The sequence below is a fragment of the Pogona vitticeps genome, chromosome 1 (assembly GCF_051106095.1).
Source record: "Pogona vitticeps strain Pit_001003342236 chromosome 1, PviZW2.1, whole genome shotgun sequence".
In the NCBI taxonomy this organism is placed as follows: Eukaryota; Metazoa; Chordata; class Lepidosauria; order Squamata; family Agamidae; genus Pogona; species Pogona vitticeps.
Genome location: NC_135783.1, coordinates 10,115,956 through 10,139,659, shown reverse-complemented (window position 1 = coordinate 10,139,659; position 23,704 = coordinate 10,115,956). Strand labels below are relative to the sequence as shown.

Sequence of the window (23,704 nt, the reverse complement as noted above, 5' to 3'; positions counted from 1 at the left end):
TGTACAAACTCTTATTTAAAAAACCTCACTACATACAGGATTAAAAGTGGCAAAGAACACAAATTGCAATAACTTTCACTGACCTTTGACCAATATATACAATAGATTTCCTTTCTTCTGCAACTGCTAAAAGGACATTTTTGCATCACATTATATCAAAACATCACTGTTTATTTTACATGCTTCTGGTTTCTACCCAGAAAATGCCACAAAATGACAAAAGTCTTCAATACAACCACATCTGCTTAGATCCATGAGACAGAGAATCAAACCTCAAGGATTTCTAGAAGGCATTTCTTAAATACCCACCCAATAAGGCAAGAAAACAAGTTGAAAGGGCAAGACCAGTAGGAGGAATGAACTGCAAGACAGACACAACAGAGCAAAAGACAGTTGTTTTGGGAGTTGTCTCTTACACCTAGAACTAGATTAATGGCATGGACCATTCTGGACAGGAATGCTTCACTCACACAGGCTTTGGGCACCAGGCTTGTGCTCACTTACAGACAACCCCCAATCCTTACATAACTACTGACCCATGTAAGGAAGGCACAGAGAAGGAAAAATCCTGCTGTAAACCTAAAAGCCAACTCTGTCTCCAAATCCACTCTGGCAGCACTATTACACGTCCAAATAGCATCACCCACAACATTACTGACTTCTTTGTTTTTCAATGCAGTGGTTCCCAATCTTGGGTAACCCAGATGTTCTTCGACTGCAATTTCATGCTGGCCAGGGTTTCTGGGAGCTGCAGTCCAATAACACATGGGTTACCCCAGTTTGGGAACCTCTGTTCTAGTGGAATATATGCCATCATTTGCCTATGCTGCCGTTCTACAATCTTTATACGGGCAATCAGGACAATTACCATATTTTCCATGTATAAGACACCCCTCACTTTTCTAATCCCCAATTAAGAAATCAATATTTTAAACATAAAACAGAATACATTTTTATTTAATAATTAGGTAACATTTACATGCCAGCACTGTCATATTATGCATCATACTTAGCTTTGAGCTTATCACTTTATTCAGCCTCTGGGCTCAGAATGCTTGAACATTACCCTGTTTCATCTGACCACTGCCTATATGCTCCACCTCTAATGAGATGTGGTCCAATTGGTTTGTTCAGCATCAGCTGACATCAGCTACATAAGGCTCATGATTGGAGGCAGCAAAACCTTGTGACTGAAGGAAGCCTGTTTGCAGAGGCAAGGTATGGGCAGTTTTGCAATCACACAGTTCTCTCCTCAGCTTAATTCCGTGTATAAGACAATGCTCAATTTTTAGTTAAAGATTTTAGACAGAAGTATTGTCTTATACATGGAAAAATACAGTAATGAGAGAGAATGACTGGACATAAATCTGACATGATCGCACACAGAAACCAGTATCACAGCATTTTAAGCTCCCCGGACACTTTGTTACGAACAGCTACTTAAAAAAAAATCAACGAGAGACATAGTTCAATTGGGATATATTAATAAACTCCAGTGTATGTCTAGAGGCTAAACAGAGACTGGGGCTTCCTAGCATACATATGTAGAAACACACACAAACACAGTTTTAGGCTACAAAACTGTCTTTTTTGCAACAATAATAGCACAAAATCTGTTTTATTTTGCATGAAAACTCTGGCCTGAGTACAACCAAAAATCTTTTTTGAGACCAAAACTCAGTGATATAATATGTCAAAGACACAGCCTAAATGTTGTATACAGTACAGTGGTGCCCCGCATAGCGAGGTTAATCCGTTCCGGATTAACCCTCGCTATGCGAAATCGTCGCTAAACGGGTAGGGGAAATGTATTGGAACGCATTAAACTTCGTTTAATGCGTTCCAATACCTTTGTTACTTACCCGTTCAGCGAGGATTCCAGGTGCCAGCAGCCATTTTCGCGCCTTCGCTAAGCGAGGGCAGGGTGCGAAAATGGCTGCCGGCAGCCATTTCCGGGCTTCCGGCGGCCATTTTGGAACCGCCGATCAGCTGTTCGGCGGCTCCAAAATGGCCGCCGCAATACCCGATCTTCGCAATGTGGGTTTTCCCCATTGCGACGATCGGGGGAGTTTCCATATAGTGATCCCGAAAAAGGGATCACTATACGGAAACATCGCTATACGGTGCACTCGTTAAGCGAGGCACCACTGTATTAGGCTACAGACACAGCGTATTAGTTACTCTACCTACTGCCTGGATGACTGTGTAATCAACGTTTTGAAAGTCCATTAGATTAATAATGCAATAGTCATCTTTTGTTTCCCATTTCACTGTGTCACCACACCCACAACCATGTGCACAGCATATACAAGCCTGTAGCCTAATACTGTACTCATATCAGAAAAAAAAGTAACATTGTAATCCATGAAAGCTCACTCTGATTAGTCTTAAAAGTGCAACAAGGCTGTTACTGTTAAGCACAAAGAACACAGAGTGGAATCCAAGAAACATAATCAGAAGGAAAACATCCCTGTTCTGTAAACACTTCCACAAAAGCTTGAATGGCTCCTTAATTGGTTCTAAAGTTCTCAGGCTTGCACAAGAACAATTCTGAATTTAGCTTCTTTTCTCACAAAGTACTGTAGTGCAAAGTGTCAAACAATCATTCTGCAACATGCCTTTTGTGTGTGGAATAGCACATTTGTGTCCAATTCACTGTACTTTATAATATGATCAGTACGATGCCTGCTAACAGAAGTGATTCATATAAAACAAAGAGAACAAACTGGACTGAACAGCGGTTTTATTCAAAGGCAAAATATAAAGTTTGAAAATAAGATATCAAAAGGGGGAATCAACTATGAGGTGCTGAAGGCTATCAATAGCCACTAACAAGGCTCTACTTTTCTGGGCTGTAACCAGCCTGGATAGGACCATTCTCATGCTATTTGGGGCTTGCAAAAGACAACAGTTTCCTGTAAACAGGAAAGGAAAAAGATATCTTTCTTGCCCCGATATCTCCTCATGTAACATAGCAAAGGAATTTTCACTTTACCATACACATCTGCCCCCTCTTCTTGGATACACATTTGGTGAAGGGGTATGAGTACGTCAGAAAAGCTGAGAGCAATGCCATCAGGAACCAAGACTCTATTACGAGTCTGGACTCCTAGCAAGGTCACCCAAGGCATAATACAGTGGTGCCTCGAATAGCGAGCGCATCTATTAACAAAGAAACCGTATAGCAATGTGGTTTTCGGGGCATTTTTTCGCCTTGATTAGCGATTTTTCCTATGGGCGATTTTTGAATAGCGATCTTCGGGACTGCGCTTCGAATAGCGAGTCCGTTTTAGGTCCCCTGTTTTCGATTAGCGAGTTTTTAAACAGCCACGCGATCACTATTTTTAAAAGGGTTTAAAGTTAAGGTTTAGGGTTTGAAATGTTTGAGATCGTAAAGTGCACTGAATAAACCCTTTGTTAACCCAATTTGACCTTGTTCTGACTCTTTTTAAATTTGTTGTAGATTCCCCCCCCCCATTGAGATGCATTGAATAGGTTTCAATGCATTTCAATGGGGGAACCGCATTTTGAATAGCGAGGTTTCCTATGGAGATTTTCCATTAGTGACAGCAATTCGTTCCAATTGGAACGGATTAGCCGGCTTTCAATGCATTTCAATGGGAAACCTCATTTTGAATAGCGATGAATTTGAATAGCGAGGTTTTTTGCGGAACGGATTAACCTCGCTATTCGAGGCACCACTGTAGTTACAGCTGAGGTCCCAGACTAAGATGCATCCACTCTCTTCAAGGATAATGGCTGCATCAGCAGAAGAGAGTGGATAGTTACAACGGAGATGGGGTGGCAGCAACTGGGTAGCAGTAGTAGATGAAGGTGATACTGGCAGAGGTGGCAATGGCAGTGACGTTCGTGTTAGTACTGTGCAGAAGGCGACAATGGTAAACGACTACTAAACGTTCCTTACCAAAAACACTCTATGATGAGACAGTCCAAAAGTAAGGTCGTTGTGGTCCTCATTGCACTTGGCTGGGGCCTTGATGTGAGGCAATACAGTAGATGGTAAGGCAAGAGATGGCGGTGGTAATAGTTTGGGCAGAGGTATCTGGCCCTTAGGTTCTTAGCATCGGTCTTTTTCAAATGAACATCAGAATTGGTAGGTTTCTTTTTTCTGCGTTGGCAATACCCCTTTTACTGCTTTGGAGGTGGAAGGTGTACCCTCGGTTTCAAGGTTAAGAGTTGTGGTTTGCTGGCTAAGATCTATTTGGGTAGCCTTCTCTATGGTTCTAGCAAAGGGAGATTCAGTGAGGAGGATCTGTGTAAGAGGTTTGTTTGATATTGTTTTGCAGAACAAAATGGTAGGAACTGAAGTCTCCTTGGCAATGGTGTCAACAACCTTAAGGGATATTTTTCACTGATAAAGATTCAAATGGTACTGGTGGCTCCTGATGGCAACCTTTATACATTGTTGTACAGAATTGACAGTTTTGTGGTTGATGGCCCTCACCGAGGCAAAATAAACACTTCAAATGTCCATCCGTGAGGGTTTTTTTATTATTACAGCTCGTGCATCTTTTGAATGGGTCTGCTGGGGCCATAAAAGGCAGAACAGTTATTAACTGCAAGGCAACTAAACTAACAAACAACTTTTCTTCTTCCTCTTTTTTCAAGAACTATGATGAGAACAGGACGTGGTGGCGCTGTGGGCTAAACCGCAGAAGCCTGTGCTGCAGGGTCAGAAGATCCGGCAGTCGTAAGATCGAATCCACGCAACGGAATGAGCACCCGTCACTTGTCCCAGCTCCCGCCAACGTAGCGGTTCGAAAGCATGCAAATGCGAGTAGATAAATAGGGACCACCTCGGTGGGAAGGTAAACAGCGTTCCGTGTCTAAATCACACTGGCCATGTGACCACGGAAGATTGTCTTCAGACAAAACGCTGGCTCTATGGCTTGAAGAGCGGGATGAGCGCCGCCCCCTAGAGTCGGACACAACTGGACAAAAATTGTCAAGGGGAACCTTTACCTTTACCTTTATGATGAGAACGGAGGTGGTGAAGAGGAAAAAAAGGGGGGACTATATATAGATGGTTGTAAAGTCAGATCAAGCAATTTTAGGGTCTAAGAAAAATTCTTGAGATGTTCTCTGAACAGCTTTAAGAAGGGAACCAAGGACTACCCTCAAGGTGGGGAGAAAGCGTAGTGGAGAGGGCGTGCTTCTTTAGGCTCTAGAAGATTCTGACGATGTTCAAGCATGCACAGAATGAACCCCACATATGTGATTTCAGGGAGACCACAAAGAAGCAGGAACTGCTCTCATTTTTAGGTGGTGCCACCTTTTTCCCAACTGAGAGTAAATTCAAGTGGTCAAAATTCTATTAGAAGGAATGACCTTTTGTAAGATTTGAAAGTTTCTCATTTTCTCCTGGCTCTTTGAAAAAAAATATTATGGGAGGTGGTTGTGAACCTCAACAATACTAAGGAGCCTCATGGTGCAGTGGTTAAACTGCAGTCAAGACTATACTCACAACAGGCTCAGGTAGCTGTCTCAAGGCTGATTAAACCTTTCAGCCTTCCAAGGTCAGTAAACTGAGTACTCTCAGCTTGCTGGGAGGTGGGACAATACACGCAAGCCTGCATAATTAAACTGTAACCACCCAGAGCAGCTATTGGGCAGTATATAAGCAGCACACTTTGGTTTGTTTTACCACTCAAAATGAAAAGACAATAATATGCTGCACTTCTATTGTCTTTTATTAACAGATCTTGTCTATTAATGGGGGCAGGAAGGGAAAACGGAGAAAACAACAGAAAAAGTGATATAAGCAAAAGAAAGCTACATCTGAATCTCCTGTACAGTGTATTTCCACGAATGAAGCAGGGCAACTGATCAATAATAGCTTTCTCGAGATGCATCCAGCATGTATGCAACAAAAATACATTGATTTTTGATGCTTCCATGATTTGCCATACCTTTTCTGGATATCAAGCCACAAAATGCAAGAGGAAAAGTCCATAGTCCATACCTAAACTTAAGCAGAAATTAAAATTCCTTTTAACTAAATAATAGAAGAAAAGACTTGCTAGGCTAGCAATATCTACTACATTGATTGGAGGATTAAGACAAAAACATGAGGAAAAATGTATTGCCATGAACAGGTTCTGACACAGCAGGGGTATGGATTGGGTGACCTGCTAGGTCTCTTCTTTTAGTAATTTATGATTCTTTCCGATTTGCCTGGAAAATGGTTTCCATTTGTCATTTACTCAAGCTGAACCCTCTCTTCGGCTCCCCTCCCAATCCTCATATCCACCAGCAATAAGAAAAAATGTTGGATCTGAAATCTTTAAAGAACTCTCCTTATCAACCATCCAAGCCTTTGTGTGTGTGATATTGATTCAATATTCCATGATTCCATGGCAGGCTTAGCAACAGAAGCTAGAAATACAGCAGGATTTATTTTGAAAATCCAAAATTGCATATTTTAACAAAAAAAATGCTTTAAAAATTCAAAAGGAAAAGCAGGGCTTTAATATAAAGGTTCTGTGAATAATTACAAGCAGGAACCATTATATCCCCTAGTACAAATGGAATAGACAGCATACGTATTTGACTAATTAGAAAAATATATATAAAGTATGTGACTGAACAAAGTAACAGCACTAGTTCTTGTCATTGGGAAGCTCTCCATTATTTGGCACATGGAACAATGGCAGCAGTCTTGCCCTTGGGGCTGATTTCTGACTATTCTAAAATGTCGTCCCTGAGCCAGAATACACTGGCTGTTACTGATCATGCTGTGAGACACCTGCACTGGCTACTAGGCTTGTCATGACGCACAAAACCCTACCATCTTCGGCTTGACATTGTGCATGTTATAATTATTCATCCAAATGAATATGTCAGAGCAGCAGCAGCAGACCTCTCATCAGAGCACAAGAAAAATACATCAAAGCATTATCAACCCAGCAGGAAGACAGGGACCATAAGGAAAATTACCCATTTTTAATACAGATGCCATAAAGCCATGTCTATTATTATATAAAGGGGGGGGGGAGAGAGAAGAGAAACACCATCAAGTTTAAAGTCCAAAAGTACTAGAAGAACATGAAATAGGAAACAGCTGTTAGGGCGAAAAATCAATTATGGTACCTGAAATCTATTTATATTCTCTTTAACAAGCATGTGCTGGTATTCTAACGCTGACATTTGAACTGTTTGAGTTAAGGGTCTTGTCAATGTTTTCATTAAAGTGACCTACTCATGTTAGAATTAAATACCTATCAAACATTAGAACATCATGCTGAATATACTAAATATCTAGCACAAAAGGGAACCTGCCCACTATTGTTGTTTGCATATACAAAACATTAAATCACTGTTCTTTAAAAAATGAAAATCCAGACTGCAGGATCAGATAATTCTTTTAGTTTTCATCTGCCATACACGCACACAGACAAAACATGTACGTACTGCGTGCAGTGTGAAGAGTAAAACTAAGAAGAACTCGTTACATATATCTTTTAAACCAGGACCTACAGCTATAACAATTCAGTCCTTTCCCTGATTCTAATTCATGTAGTTTTTAGTGTTGATCAGATGTATTTCTACTTTTTACTTGGTTATACACGTCCCCATAGGAAAAACTGAAAATTGCCCCTCAATCAATTACTGGCTATGCATTTTTTAAAAAAGACATAATAACTGCACAACCCTCAGACCCAAGATTTATATCATTGCTGTTGTCCTTAGAAAGGTATAGCTTTATTACATCAATACCCAAGGGTTTAAAATGTCTCCTCAAACCAAAAGCTTTATTAGCACCAACAATGACCTTTTGCAAATGCCACCAATAGAAACAAAAACTGTCCATACAATTATATATTGCCCTATCAAATTTGCAAAATGAGGTATTTTAAAGACTACTATTATTTACCATTTTAAGTCACAACTCACATTCAAACTGCCCAATTTCTGCCACATTAGTCTGGATGAGAACGTTGACTGAGAATTTTCCTCAGCAGCATCATTTAGAAGGCACCTGCAACAAACTAGTGCTGTATAAAATTGTGTTCAATGATGCTTCAGTCTGTTACACAGGCCTTCCTTCCTTCATGAGACACCACGGTAATACTGTGTTCCCATAGTCTTCACAACATTTATAATTTTATAGATACTGCATGTGCTTTTGATTCCCCACCTCCTGATATTTATTTATTGGATCTCTATATCACTTTTCTCCAAAAATATATTCAATGGGATCCACAAGACTGAGCAAAATACAATTAAACACAGGCAAATTTAAATATTAATCATCATCATTATTTTAGAATTGCAAACACAATAACAGGGGAAAATAACACCACAGTAAAAAGCCTTATCCCCAGCAACTGCTCTGTTGCCAAAAACTTGATTGAATAAAAAGGCCTTTTCCTGTCAACGGAAATACAACAGGAACAGGTCCAGCCTTGCCTTCCTCGACATGGAAACAACCGCTAAGAATACCTCCTAAAAACAACCGCTAAGAATACCTTCTTCTGTACTTTTCCAAGCTTCTGGTTTACTAATTTATTTATTTATTTATTTATTTGATTTGTATCCCGCCCATCTGGTCTATATGACCACTCGGCTAAGCAAAGGTACACAGAAGACCTGAAGTCATTAGTAGTCTTTATCAGTGGTCCCCAACCTTTTCAGAACTGCGGACCCGTTGGGGAGGCAGGGTCCATGTGCGGGGGGGCAGGGGCACCCCCTGCGCTTGTGTGGCACATTTGCAGATGGGAGTGTCGCACTCATGCACATGTGTGGGGTACACTCACGGATGGGTGTGTCGTGCTCACACGCATGCACGGGTGGCTGTGGCACACTCACGTGTGAGTGGGGTGCACACGTCCGCGAGCGTACCATGTGTGCCACACCCACCATGCATGTGTGCGGGGGGGCAGGATGTCTATCTCCACGTCCTGGTCCTGCGAAGTTCACAGACCGGCACTGGGCCGCGGGTTGGGGACCCCTAGTCTATATGATGCTTTTTGGACTATCTGAATAATAGTTCAATAACGGCAGGTGGTGCTCTGTATACCATTGCTCAGTAAGCCAGAACCTTGGAAAAGTCCAGAAGAATTATAGGAGCAGCCACCAAGAATACCTCCTAAAATTCTTCTGGATGGACTTGGACTCATATAAATGATCATTTAAGTCTAGACCCCTATCAATGCAGAAAATTCAACATCACAGAATCCCCCCCCCAATCTTTTTTGGTTCTGTTTGTAAAACTTTGTTGGTTCTCTTTGTAAAACTGAAAATAGCAAATACTGTATTTTTTGCACCATAAGACTCACTTTTTTCCCACAAAACAGGGGGGTGGAAAGTCTGTGCGTCTTATGGAGTGAAGAAAACAGATTATATTTTCCTGTTTTCTTCTCCTAAAAAATCGGTGCGTCTTATGGAAAAGTGCGTCTTATGGAGCGAAAAATACGGTAATCAAAGGAGAAAATTTCTATATCCTTTCGTAAGTCTCTTTCAAAAATTTTAACTTTTCAGAATGATAGTCTAAGATATGCTTTTCCACAAAAAATTACATGTTTGAAGGCTTCCAACTCCTGTACGCTAACACAGCAAGAATTATGTAAGAGATTGATATAAGTTTGCTAGAGAGTAGATGCCACTCAATTATTCTAAGAATGGTAACCATCAGAGACCACGGAGGAGATGGTCTTCAGCCCTGAAGCTGCAGTAGAAAGTAGCTATATGTTGGAAACTTAAGGCTGTAGGAGGACGTAACAGAATATGAACCAAGGGCACAATAAGTGAAGCAAATTCATCCTGTCACCTCAAACAAAAAGAAGGAAAACACATCACCATTCCTTCCTTTATTACACACCCTGTGGAACCCAGGAGACAGTCTCAGGAATTTAGGTCTTGAATGTGGATGACACTTTTCATACTTCTGCAATTTTTCTGTGCATCTTGAATTTCACAAACCAAATGGGTATATCTGCCAGAGCTTTACAAGGAGGTATGCATGTGTGAGGAAGGGAACTGGATGACAATATATAAACTGGCTTGCTTTTGTTGTGTTGTTTCGGAAACACAATATTCTCACAGTACTATTCAGATAACAGAAGAGGTAATTATAATAGGGGAAACGTCTGCATAATTAAATATTTTGCATTTTTGCTAGATGGCAGCATCCCATGAACAGTGCAAAGTAATAAATTCCATACAAATAATATATGGTAGGCAAGCATCTATATTTAAAAGGGATTAAAAGATTTCTAGTAAGGTTATTTTTAATAGGTCAGAAAGAGATCCACAGCTCTCACAGACACAAGCTTTTCACATTTTTTTTCTATGTGCAAATCTAAATACAAATTCAAAGATTCTAGGCCACTACCATGACAGAGCTCACAAAATATCATCTGGGAATCCATCTCCAGTCTGCTCAGGACTAATATGGGGTGCCAAAAGCTAAGAAAATCACTCTCTCGCCCACATGAAGATGCCTGCATCATTTGTTTTCAAACCCTTACCAACATTTTTATCGGATGAAAAATGAGAATCAAATTTAGATGTTTTCAAAATTGTCTTTAATCTTGACCAATGTTTAACTGATTTTATTAATATATACTTCTGTATGGTATTTTTAACTTGGACGCCCTATGGGGAGAAAGGTAGCATACTAAATAAATAAATGAATACATTTTATATTACACTGTGACAAGCAGGTAAGTTCATTCCAACTTGAGTTAAAAATGGAAGGTTGCTTACCAACGGAGTCCAGGATACAAAGAACTGCACTGGTAAATCCACTATACAATCTGGTGGTTCTGTGGGATACTGAGCGGGAGAAAAAAGAAAGTTCACTTTAAAACTTGTGTTTGCAAAGAATTCGCAAAGAAGCTGTGTTTTCAAAGAATTTGAAAAAACAAACAAACACCCTGAATTGCTGGATAGCTCGGTGGTTTAGGTATCTGGTTGCACAGCCAGACATTGAGAGTTTGACTTTCCACTGTGCCTCCCTGACAGGAGCTGCACTCGATGATCCAGTCCTGCAGTTCTAAAATGATGATGATGATTATATTAAAGAAACCCAAAGTAGAAAAAATGTTAAGGTAGACTTTCCATGGAAGAACACAAATTTGACCAAAAAACCCCACCAAAAACACACATCTTGCTACAGTGGTGCCTCGACTTAATCTGTATTGGAACAGCAGCCGCAACTGGAAAGTCTAGTAAGTCAAAGCAAATTTTCCCATAGGAACGCATTGAAAACTGATCAATCCATTCCGGCAGTTTTTGTTTCTTATGTCGAGGCGCCGTTCGTACTTCAAAGCATTAGTTCCCATAGGAACTAATGCAAAGCCCGTTAATCTGTGCTTTACCACTAGGGGGAATTTTTTTTTAACCTAAGCTGACCTAAGGTTTAAAAAAAGGGCAGGAAAGGAGGGAGGGAGGGAACACCTTTTACACCAATTTTTACATTTTAAAATTACAGTACCAGGCAGTACCAGGCAGTCCAAGTCCATTTCCCCACGGGTTTTTTTTTTTTTTGTCAGTAAGTTAAATCTCCGGCTGCAAGCCGAAGCAAAATTTTGCGGCCAGAGCTTTTCGTAAGTCAAAATTTTCGTAAGCAGGGACGTCCGTAAGTCAAGGCACCACTGTATTTGCCTACATACACCAGTACAGTGGCGCCTCGCAAGACAAATGCCTTGCAGGACAAAAACTCATAAGACAAATGGTTTTGCCGATGGGGTTGATGACTCACAAGACAAATGTTCCTATGGCCGTGCTTCGCAAAACGAATGTTTTCCGTTTTTTGCTCCTGCCTCATGTTTGCTGATTCTTAAATGTTTTTCTATGATCTTTAAAAAGTTAAAGTTTTTTGATTGACATTTTTTAAATCATCTGCACAATATGTATGACTTTAAAAAGCACTTACTTAACCCTTTGTAAACCAAATTTGACTTTGTTCTGACTTTTTTTGCCCATAGGAACTCATTAATTAGATTTCAATGCATTCCTATGGGAAAACGCGTTTCGCAAGACAAATTTTTCGCAAGTCAACATTAACTGTGGAACAAATTAAATTCGTCTTGCGAGGCACCACTGTATCTGTTTCTTCTCAATATAAATATTTTCTTCACAGGGAAATCTCTTTCCACCTATCAAAGTCAAGTGCAAATATGGGATACAACATTAATAAACATGATTAACTACATAGCCACATTTCAAGAAGTACTGCCCCCAGTTGATCCTTCTTCTATGATAGACGCAAACTATGTACATTACTAATAATATTTCAAGGCTATGGAATGAAAACAAGAGGAAGGTGACCCAACTTCACCAAAATTAATATTCAAGTTTCAATCTCTTTTTTCAAATCCATGTGCAGGCAAAAATTGTGCTCCCTCTATACATGTAACTTTCATGGATATAAGGGAGACCCTGTATGTACAACTGAGGAAAACAAAGAGCACTCAGTTTGGCTGATAGTAAAACAGGAGCAGAGATGAAAAGACTGTTACCCATCCCCTAATACACCTTAATAAAACTCATGATTACAAGGCAGAACATGGATATTTCAAATGTTAAGAAGTAAGGTTAAACATAAATACAATTTAAAGCTTTCTGAATGAATACACCCAACATTAATCCTATATACTTGCCATCTACTACTTTGAATGTATTATCCTTCTACTTTGTTTTCTAATGCTATGGTCCCTGCTAAACTTAATTCAGTCATAGACCACATCCAATTGGCTTTTATGGTAATGAAGGTTAGCTTCTCTATAACTTTATATCCGCTTCTAGTAATCTCTCACTGATTCTCACACCAGCTCCTCACCTATGCTACACTTAAATTTATTTTTATTTCTCTGGCTACTTGATATTCAAATCTACACTTACATTTTATAATGTCTACCATAGTTTATGTTTCCTCTCATACTTTCTCTAAAGGAAGCTTTTTATTGTTTTCAAAAGCTCTTATACTTTGCCATTTTATCATGCTCTTTTTTGGCAGTTACACTGATGACTTTTTAACAAATGAGCAGACAGGGTTTCAATCCATTTTAAGGGACCCTGCTGAAATTCAGATGGGAAAGCGTGCACTGTTTTCTATTTCTATACACATCATTTTTGGCATATCTTCATGATTAAATCATCCCAATTCTTGCACGTTGCGATTTCTGATGCTATGGAAAACATAATTTGGGTTGAGGTGAGCCGACAGATAGCTTTTTATCCTTTATTGCATTCTAGCTGGTTATTGGAGCACATCAAAGAATTTCAAATCAGTCTGTGCTTTATAGACTACAGCAAAGCCTTTGACTATGTAGATCATGAGAAATTTATCAATGGTTGTGAAAGAAATGGGTGTGCCTCAGCATTTGGTTGTCCTGATGCATAACTTGTATTGTGGACCAGAAGCTACTGTTAGGACGGAATATGGAGTGTGAATATGAACAGAATGGTTTCTTACAGGAAAATGTTATCAGACAAGGGTGCATTTTATCTTCCAATCTGTTCAGTCTATATTCAGAATATACCATACAACAGCCAGACTAGATTCCCGTGAAGGAGGAGTAAAAATAGTTGGAAGAAATATCAATAATTTAAGATATACAGATGATATTATCCTACTGGCAGAAAGCAATGACTTTTAGTGAAAGGAAAAAAGTAACAAAGCAGGACTTCAGTTGAAAATTAAGAAGACAAAAATCATGACCATATAAGAATTACACAATTTTAATGTCCACAATAAAGAAATTAAAATGGTTAAGCAATTTATATATCTTGCTTCAATCATCAATCCAAATGGAGACAGCATCTAAGAAATCTGAAGATTGAGACTTGGAAGAGCAACAATGAAGAAACTAGAAAAGACTATTGAATGTAAGGATGTGTCACCTTACCAAGATTATCCACACCCTTAGATTGACTGAGAGGTGACGGAAATTACCTCTATTTAGGATGCTAACGAAAATAAAGGAGTGGAGGAGGGGGAGAAAGACAACATTTTGCAACACTTTTAAAGACCAGCCGATTCACTTCAGTTCAGACACAAAAGATCACAAACGTATTCCCCTCTATTTATTCCCATTGTGGTAAGATTCATGTCCAGGTGTGGAAATGGATAAAGTCTGTAGCCTCATTCGACTGTCTTGAAGGTAGGAAGCAATGAAGCAAGGCAGGAAAAGAGAAGTGTTGGGCAGAGTCCCAAGAAACAAGAGACTAAGAAGATCCTACGCCAGGACCAGGAATTTAGGAGAAATATATCTGCTTAAACTAAGAAAAAAAGTAATACACCTAGGGCTGATCTCTAGGAGGCGTCAGACTTTTAAAAAAAGTCATCTCAAAGGAAAGTTAGTGATGCTTCATAAGGAGGCTTCAAGGCAACTTTGGGAGGAGACAAAAAACAGCATTCAGGTCCATACTGGAATGAAAAATATGGTCCACCTTGTATCTTCCTTATGGAATTTTTGGGACAATTTGCTAAAGCTACTTACGGCCACCACAAAAGCATAAGCCTTCTTTTTCTTATCTAATTCAGACTTGATCATAGTCTTGACCACCTGGATAATTCTTTTTGCTGGTCAAAGTATCAAAATATAGTAACATAACCAAGGGCGTCCACCTGCTCACTGCTGGGAGATAGGGGGGTGCAGGTGGGTCCTCTATGTGTAATCACTTTGGGTTGATAAAAGGTATTTTCTCAGCAGGAATTCTGGCCATAACCATTACTTTGTCTGGGAGCTATCTGCATCCAATATCCACTGACTACACAATCTACACTGAATGAGACTGTTTATACAGTAGTTTTATTTCCTGTATTTTTCACATCTTAAAGGCTGATTTGAAAATATGAAAAGCAAATCCTTGCTTTTTCTCTTTTTTTTCTGAATTAAATCTACAGTTTCTGGGATTGTGGCCTCCAAAAACTTCCTTCCAAAAATTTGTTCCCCCTTATGGACTTCAGGGAGCATATTGAGGGACACTGCAATGTATAGACCATACTTTGCCTATCACTGTTTTAATGACAAGAAAATGTGAACTGTTCAAGAAACTTAAAGAATCATTCTTATGAACGGAAAGAACCTGGGATCAGTTAACACTCTCATTTTATGAAATTCACTGACTACTCTCTTTCATTTCCCAAGAAAGGTATATGCTTAATCTATGGAGTCATGAACACAAATTCTATTTAGCTTTTTTAAGCACTGTCACAATGACGACCTGAAAAAATGAGGCCAGGGTACAAAACAGAACCATCAAGGGATTCATGACTGCAAACTAGCTTCCTGACTTTAATAAAAAGTTGGTTGAGAAAATTTGGAGCACGGTAACTTGTACTAGTCTAAAACATGAAAATTGTCAAGGAACCTTGTTTGAAGACGTTACTACAGTAACTATTTAAAATGCAATTACAATTCTGGGAAATCTATCCTTAATTTCTAGGGTGTAAAGATACAAGATGTTTAATGTAATTCACAAATTTAAACATTTTATCACCAAAATTTTAATTTAATTTAAAAATAATAATGTAAAAACATCAAGTCTCAGTAATTACAAATCATACAATATTCTAAATTCTACTTAAATAATATGAACAGCACCTCTTCCTAACAGACTATTTTGACACCACTGAACTTTTCCTCAATCATTTTCAGTAACTTCTGACTCAATAAATCTTGTTAATTTCGAGTGGTTTGCAAAATAAGTTAAGAACCTATAATTTGGGTTCTAATTTCAATTATAATATTATGTTTATAACTTTCACAAGTATATTTGCCCTTTGACAGAATAACTGCATGTGAATGAAAACTACAGTGCTCCTGTTGTTCTTTCAAAGTCAATGGACATACTGTACATGTTTTTGGTTTACTATCTTGGAGCGATATGCTCTTGAAAATTAGGCAAACATAAAATTCTTTTAGTTAAAAGATTGTTCTATACTTCTTTGGGTACAATCTTATTTAAACACTTTTAAATAAGTCACGGCCAAAGAGCCCGAAAAACCCACAACAACACAAAATAATCTTAGGTACAGAAAGATTATTGAATGTTGTGTGTCTACAAAGGTGGACCAATGTGTCTAATTTCTCAGGTCCCAGTCAGTATTTAGCTTTCTGGATAACTCTTGAGAGCAGAAGCAAAGGTTGGAAGTTCAAATCCCTCCTGTGCCTCCTGTGAGTAGAGCTAGCCTGTGCGGCCATGGAAAATTTACATAGTCCCAGGATACTCCAGAAGAAGGGAATAGTAAGTGACTTCTGAGTACTCACTACCTACTGTGTTCTCCCAAAAATAAGACAGAGTCTTAATTTGTGCTCCAAAAATGCATTAGAACTTATTTTCAGGGTACGGTTTTTTTTTCATGTACAACAATCTTTGTTGTTATTTAGTCGTTAAGTCGTGTCCGAGGCTTCGTGACCCCATGGACCAGAGCATGTAACAATCTACATTTGTGAAAATACAGTCATGTCATCTTCTACAGGTTGCTGCACAATGGTGGAGGGCAGGGTTTCACCTAACTATGGCTTATTTTTGGGTTAGGGCTTATATTACGAGGATCCTGAAAAATACTAGAGTGGTCATGGCACCAGATAGGCGGGGTATGTATAAATAAATAAATAAATAAATAAATAAATAAATAAATAAATAAATAAATAAATAAATAAATAAATAAATAAATAAATAAATAAATAAAAACCCATACATACATACATACATACATACATACATACATACATACATACATACATACATACATACATACATACATACATACATACATACATACATACAAGGGTTTATTTTCAGGTTAGGTCTTATTTTCGGGGAAAAAGGGTAGAAAACCCTGGAAAAGGTCACTGTAAGCCGGAAGTAACTTGATGACTCATGATGATTATTAGTGAGTATCTGGACTACTCGAGTGTGAAATCTAACACCATTAGGTCACATGATGAGTTGTAGGCTATGGTTTGCAATCTCCATGACACTCCAAGATGATATGAACACTATATATTAAGATCATGTTTTCCTTACCCCTCCTGCCCCTCTTCATTTTATAACAACTTGCCTGATGAAGAGACAGTAAACGCAAAAGCTTGCATCTTGTTCAGTGGAGGATTTTTTGTTTTGTTTTAATAAAGTTATCACAACAGTAGAGATTTAGGAATTTTCTTTGTAGCAACATGCCCACCACTACTTTCTGAAGCTGCATTTTAAAAATCACCTATTATATTTTCAAATTCTGTTCCAGAAAACAACATATTTTATTTCTTTGCTGCATAATTAAAAAGGTGACACAACTATAAATAATGAAAAAATATTATGAGGTTTTCCCTTTCGATTTTTATATTTAATCACAAGAAATCACTTTATTATTTACAATTATTTTTTCTAGCAACCCAAATCCAACTTCTGTCAAACTGAAAACTTTCTTAAATGTTTATTATGATTATAATTTTCATCATTAATCATGTGTTAATTAGTAAAACAGGTGATTCTGCTGATGCCAATTTTCCTTTGAAATACATCCTATACTGCTGTGAATGAGCTGACAATGCAGTTATAATTAGGGAGGGGGGTGAACAATTTCACATTTGTTTCTTAACCCAGAGAAAACCACATGCTTGCACAGTACAGCATTTTGTTTGCCATATAATTCATAGTGATCTTTCCTATCAAATGACTAGTGTACTGTTAGCTTAATAGTGCACTGTTAAAAATTTTTACCTACAAGTCTCCATTTTTATTGCACAGTTCCAGCCAAATTGTGGTTCTCCTTTAAGGTCCAGAAAAGGATCTTACTACAGAAGTTAAGGCTCCTTCAACCTCCCTATAACTTAAACACTGGTGTCAATACTTGAGATTGGGAAAGAAGTTCCCTATCTATTTTCTCCACATTATGCATAGTTTCATAATCCTCTCCTTTGAGATTAGGGGGATAATTGATATAGGCAAACACAAAGAAAGGAAGACCATCACCCCATCCACACTATGAGCAGGAAACTGCTAGGGTCACATTCTCATCAGGTCAGATAAGAAATAAACTTTTTTTTCCACTATAGAAGAGGAATTTCATGAACAGCTTTCTAAAAACTTGGCTGCTGACTTATTGAGTACTTTTTAGAATACTAAAAAGGATCAGACAGCATTCATTCCAAATTAAGCACTTATAACGTTCCATAAACTCCACAGATTTCAATGAGAGTATTTAACATATGGCCAAATCTCTCCCATGGAAATCAATGAGATTCAAAGCTCTTCCAGAATTATGCACACAAGCTTGTGGGTTTTATATCTTTAAATTAATTAAAGTATGAATAAGCATTATGACTAGAGATGGGATATTCATATTCATCTCAGTAGCTGAACAGGGAGACTTGTCATTCTGCCTCCTTGCTGAAGTGGTCATCAGCACAGGGAGGCAGGGGATCACCAGCCAGGCTAGTTCCATGACTCACGTGATGTTACCAATGATGGCTTCACATGGACTGGAAATGGTTCTGCGGGGAGGGAATGGACTTCCGTGGCACCTATAGTGTCGCACTTCATATTTGTATCCCCAGAGAGACAAATACAAAGCTCCCAAGTCTAATTATGACTAAGTGTATTTATTACATATATTACTATAAATCAAACTCCAATGTCACTAAGCACACGTTTTATATATTAATTTTCTTCCATGGCAAGTTTAAATGCCAGACACATTTTTAAAAAGGACAAACGCAATTGATCCTTTCACATTATAGTCTTGTGAAACAGAGTTGATTGATGACTAGTTACAAACAGAAACTTGAACAACCTGCTCACTGCAAAATAAAACTAAAATATTTACTTCCTTATCCTACAAGATTCCCTTTGATAAAATAATACTAAAAAGAATTAGCACAATAGAAACTGAAATTTTAGCAGTCTTGGCTTCTGTGAGAATCTGACTTAATGGGACTTAGTGAGAAAAGCTTTGTAGAGTAGCCAAGGGTTTAGAATTGCAGTCAGTAATACCCTGGTAAACTTGCAGAAAAGAATAAGAAACAATCAGAAGACTTGATTGTTCACTGTCTCTACTATTAATAAGGGCATGTGTCACACAAAGGGGTACATAGCAAACTGGGAGAGGCAGGATCCACAGTACTGTCCCAATCAGACTGGGTCACACACACTCTTAACTGGTATCTTGGAATGGAAAATTTCTCAGAAAACTTTCTAGTGTTATTTGGGACTAAGTCTCCCCAGTTTGTTCCTTGTCTGGCATTCTAATTGCTTTCAGATATATTAGTTCAAATACTTCCGGTTGTTGGGACATAATCAGTGATGTAAACATAAACAAAACAAAACAAAATAAACAAAATAAACTTACTACATCAAATCATGCTATTAGACCATCAGGAAATGTTCTAAAAATGTACAATTCAAACTTTTCTAGCCAATCTGTATTACCGATTTTAGTCCATGTGCAGCTGATCTATGCCACAATACCTCCAACTGCTCTGCATCTAGTTGTTATAGGTTGTCAAGTCTCCAGTGATGCATCCTTACACTTAATCTTTTCTAATTCCTTCATTGCTGCCCTTCCAAGTCTCTGTCTTCTCCTGATTTCCTGGCTGTCTCCATCTGGATTGATGACTGAACTAAGGTACATTAGTCCCCAGACACACAGATGATATCACTCTGATGGCAGAAAGTGAGGAGGAATTAAAGAACCTCTTAATGAGGGTGAAAGAGGAGAGCGCCAAAAATGGTCTGAAGTTCAACATCAAAAAAAATAAGATTATGGCCACCTGACCCATCAACTCCTGGCAAACAGAAGAATGGAGGCAGCTTTCTTGGGCTCCATGATCATTGCAGATGGGGACAGCAGCCACAAAATTAAAAGATGCCTGCTTCTTGGGAGAAAAGCAATGACAAACCTAGACAACATCTTAAAAAGCAGAGACATCACTTGCATACATTACTGAAACAGCGACGTCTATGTTGGCTTGGGCATGCCGTGAGAATGGCTGATGGTCAGATTCCAAAGGATCTCCTATATGGAGAATTAGTGCAGGGAAATCGCCCCAGAGAGAGACCACAGCTGCGATACAAGTACATCTGCAAGCAGGATCTGAAGGCCTTAGGAATGAACTCAACAGATGGGAAACCCTGACATCTGAGCATTCAGTCTGGAGGCAGGCAGTGCACTATGGCCTTTCCCAATTTGAAGAGACCCTAGTTCAGCAGGCCGAGGTGAAGAGAAAGTCACAAAAGCAGCAAAATCAGGGAGCTGATTGGATTTGTCTTCCGTTTGGAAGGGATTGTCACTCTCGAATTGGCCTCCTCAGCCACACTAGACGCTGTTCCAAGTCCTCCATACAGAGCATGTTACCATAGTATGTACGGAAGTGAGAGCTGGACCATAAAGAAGGGTGACTGCCCAAGAATTGATGCTTTTCAATTGTGGTGCTGGAGGAGACTCCTGAGAGTCCCCTGGACTGCAAGGAGAACAAACCTATCCGTTTTGAAGCTGAGGCTCCAATACTTTGGCCATCTCATGAGAAGAGAAGACTCCCTGGAAAAGACCCTGATGTTGGGAAAGTGTGAGGGCAAGATCAGAAGGGCACAACAGAGGATGAGATAGACAGTGTCGTCGAAGCGACCAACATGAATTTGACCAAACTCCAGAATGCAGTGGAAGACAGGAGGGCCTGGCGTGCTCTGGTCCATGGAGTCACGAAGAGTCAGACACAACTTAACGACTAAACAACGAAGTCCTCAGGATTCCTGGATCAACTACAGACAGAGGGAACCCACTGAAGAGAGTGAGTAGAGGGGTGAGAGGAGGAAGTAAGAGTGCATGTGTACTGCAGGCTGAGTTCCAGCAGCACAACTGTGGATAACTTAACTCAGATACTGAATCTGCAGTGCTAATTGAATACAAAATTGTTAGCGAATTCAATTTTTTCATTGTTAACAGTAAAATTCTGGAGTTCCTCTGTAGTAATGATTTTTGTCTCAATGTTCAACTGTAGTTCTGCTCTGGCATTTTCTTCTTTCACTTTCACTACAAGTCTTTTCAAATCGTTGTTACTTTTTGTCGCTATGATGGTGTCATCTGCGTATCTTAGATTATTGATGTTTCTTCCACCAATGTTGGTTTGATTGTTTATTGAGCTTCTAGACCAGTGGTTCTTAACCTTTTTAAAAGAAACGCCCCCCTTGAGTCATTGAGGAAGTTATCATCGCCCCCCTCCCTGTGGTGACGGTGCGGCAGCATGGCAGTGGCGTGGCGCCACCATGGGGAGGGGGCGATAACTTCCTCAATGGTGGTGGCAGTGGTGCAGCGGTGCCAGTGGCACCACATCCACTGCCAGCACCAGCTGCTCTGGATCCGGCGGTGCGGGGATGGGGCAATCATGACTTCCACAACTGTGATGGTGGCATAGCGCCCCCCTTATGTTCTTTGCCCCCACATTGCCCCTTTTTGTTCCATCGCCCCCCTGAAAAATGAAATCGCCCCCTATGGTGCAATATTGCCCAGGGTAAGAGACACTACTGAGGGCACTTTACATAATTAAGTAGAACATACAAACTAAAATGACAAAAGAACAACATAATATCACAACCTAAACAGAAACAAAAAGGTGATTGAGGATTACCAGATGGTTGATGTTCACTATTTATTAATCTGAATCTAGTCTGCCATCCCATAAAATATGTTCTGCGTTCAGACTGAACAGATAAGGAAATAAACTGCACCCTTGTCTGACACCTTTGCCTTTAAGAAACCATTCTGTCTCTCCATATTCTTTCTTAACAGTAGCGTTTCATCTATACAAGTTATACATCGGGACAAACAAGTGCTGAAGCACACACATTTCTTGCAGAATAATCCCATGATATTGAGTTCCCTTATGTTCTTGGACTACAGCTCTCATAAATCTTTGTGGTTTTTTTCAGTTTTACTCTAAAGTTGGATATTAACAGTTCATGATCAGTACCACAATCTGCACCTGGTCTGCATCAACTTATTCACACCTTAAAAATGTCTTTTCCACCATAATCCCAGGTCATCATGAGAAGTCCTTCAGAGTCCTCTTCTTCTCAAACAAAGGTCTAGTGTTGGATTGCAATTTTGACAATCCCTCATTGGCTTTGTTGACAACAGCTGCAAGAAGTTGAAATCCCCAATATTTTAATTACTATTTTGGAGGACCTTTAGAATAGCGATACCCTACACATGGGATACTTTTCCTAATGAAGCTAATCGGATACCACACTAGATGTTCTTCTGGTGCTAAGCAACCCCCTTTTTACTTGGCCAGACTTTTCAGCATGCTATCTGGGGTCAATCTGATGCTTTTTAATGACAGAGAATGGTTCCTAACATTCTGGTTGATTTTAAAAAATATTAACTCTTGCACCACTATTATTAGTGGTGTAACTTTCTGTCCATTCCTTCCTTGTAAATAAACTTCCACTACTAGGATTCTTGCAGCAGTGGCAATTTGTTTCAGGGAGGAATGGACGGAAAGTCATGCTTGGCTTATGCCACAAACACAATTTCAGCCATTATTTTATATTACAGTGGTACCTTGACTTACGAACAGCTCCATTTGCAAAATTTTGCTTTGACTTGCAAAGAGAGCTTTGACCTACAAACCAAAAAAAGGCAGGAGGAAAGGGCAGGAAATTCAAACTGTTGGTGGTGAAGAGGCTGCTTCTTTGTAGCTCTTTCGCCCCAACGGTTCGGAAAAGGGAAGCGGAGGCAGCGGGGGTGGCCCAGCGTTGGGAGGGTTGAGCCCGGCCGGGAGGCCATTTGAATTTCTTGGACTCCTGCCTCCTGGCGCGGAGTCTGTCCGCACTGCTCACTTCCTGGCCAGGTTCCGGTAAGCAGAGACTGGCTGGGAAGCAAACAGGAGCCCCGGCCGGGCAGTGGCAGAAGTCACTGCAGCGGTGGAAGCCCAGGAGGCTTCAGACTGGTAAGGTCATTTTCCTTTTTAAAAAACTGTTCTGGGCAGATTTTGGAGGGTGGGTTTGGACTGGGTGGGATTATGTTTCTGTGCCGTGTTGTTTTGTTTTTGGATTTGTGTGGGGTTTTTTGTTTGTTTTTTGCAGTCCAAGCATGGGACTTGCTCTGTTTATTTTATTTTGGTATTTTTTTTGAAATACTGGAACGGATTAATCCCATTCCCATGCATTTCAATGGGAAATGGTGCTTTGACTTACTAACATTCTGACTTATGAACACCATTCCGTTACAGATTAAGTTCATAAGTCAAGGCACCACTGTATAGCATTCTTAAGAATACTCTCGGCCAAATGGGATTTTTGTCAATTGAAGGGCAGCACAGAAATATTATTTTTCTCTATTTCGATACCTACCCATCTTCAGATGCACACAAGAGAAAGATTGGCTGCTATGGGGAACAACTTTTCAAGCTACAGTTCATGCAACTTCTGAGGAATTAAGACTGAGGCTTTATCAATCAATTTCCAGGGAATTGCTTCTTTTTCAATGAAAAGTCCTATCTAGGTACACAAAATCCAATTGGGAAGCTTTATAAATACTTCAAAGGCTAAGCTCAATGATCCTCAGATAAAGGGCTTCAAAAATAACTATGAATTCAAATGGGGACAGATCACCCTCAACCAAGCTACAAGGCTCTAAGAGGGATAATTTAGAAAACTTGCTTTTGGTACTAATTTTCTTCTTTCTTGAACTATGCTCCATAGATTTAAACAGAAAACAGAAGCAACCAGT

General features: G+C 39.4%; 1 protein-coding gene across 2 annotated transcripts in view; it reads right to left on the bottom strand.

Moving 5' to 3' along the window:
- Positions 1 to 23,704, bottom strand: part of FANCL (FA complementation group L) — a 56,316-nt gene that overhangs the window by 16,950 nt on the left and 15,662 nt on the right. For both annotated transcript variants that reach the window (XM_072987093.2, XM_072987096.2), the window contains one exon: positions 10,729 to 10,797. In XM_072987093.2, coding sequence (XP_072843194.2) covers positions 10,729 to 10,797 — 69 coding nt within the window. The remainder of the gene's footprint in view (positions 1 to 10,728; positions 10,798 to 23,704) is intronic.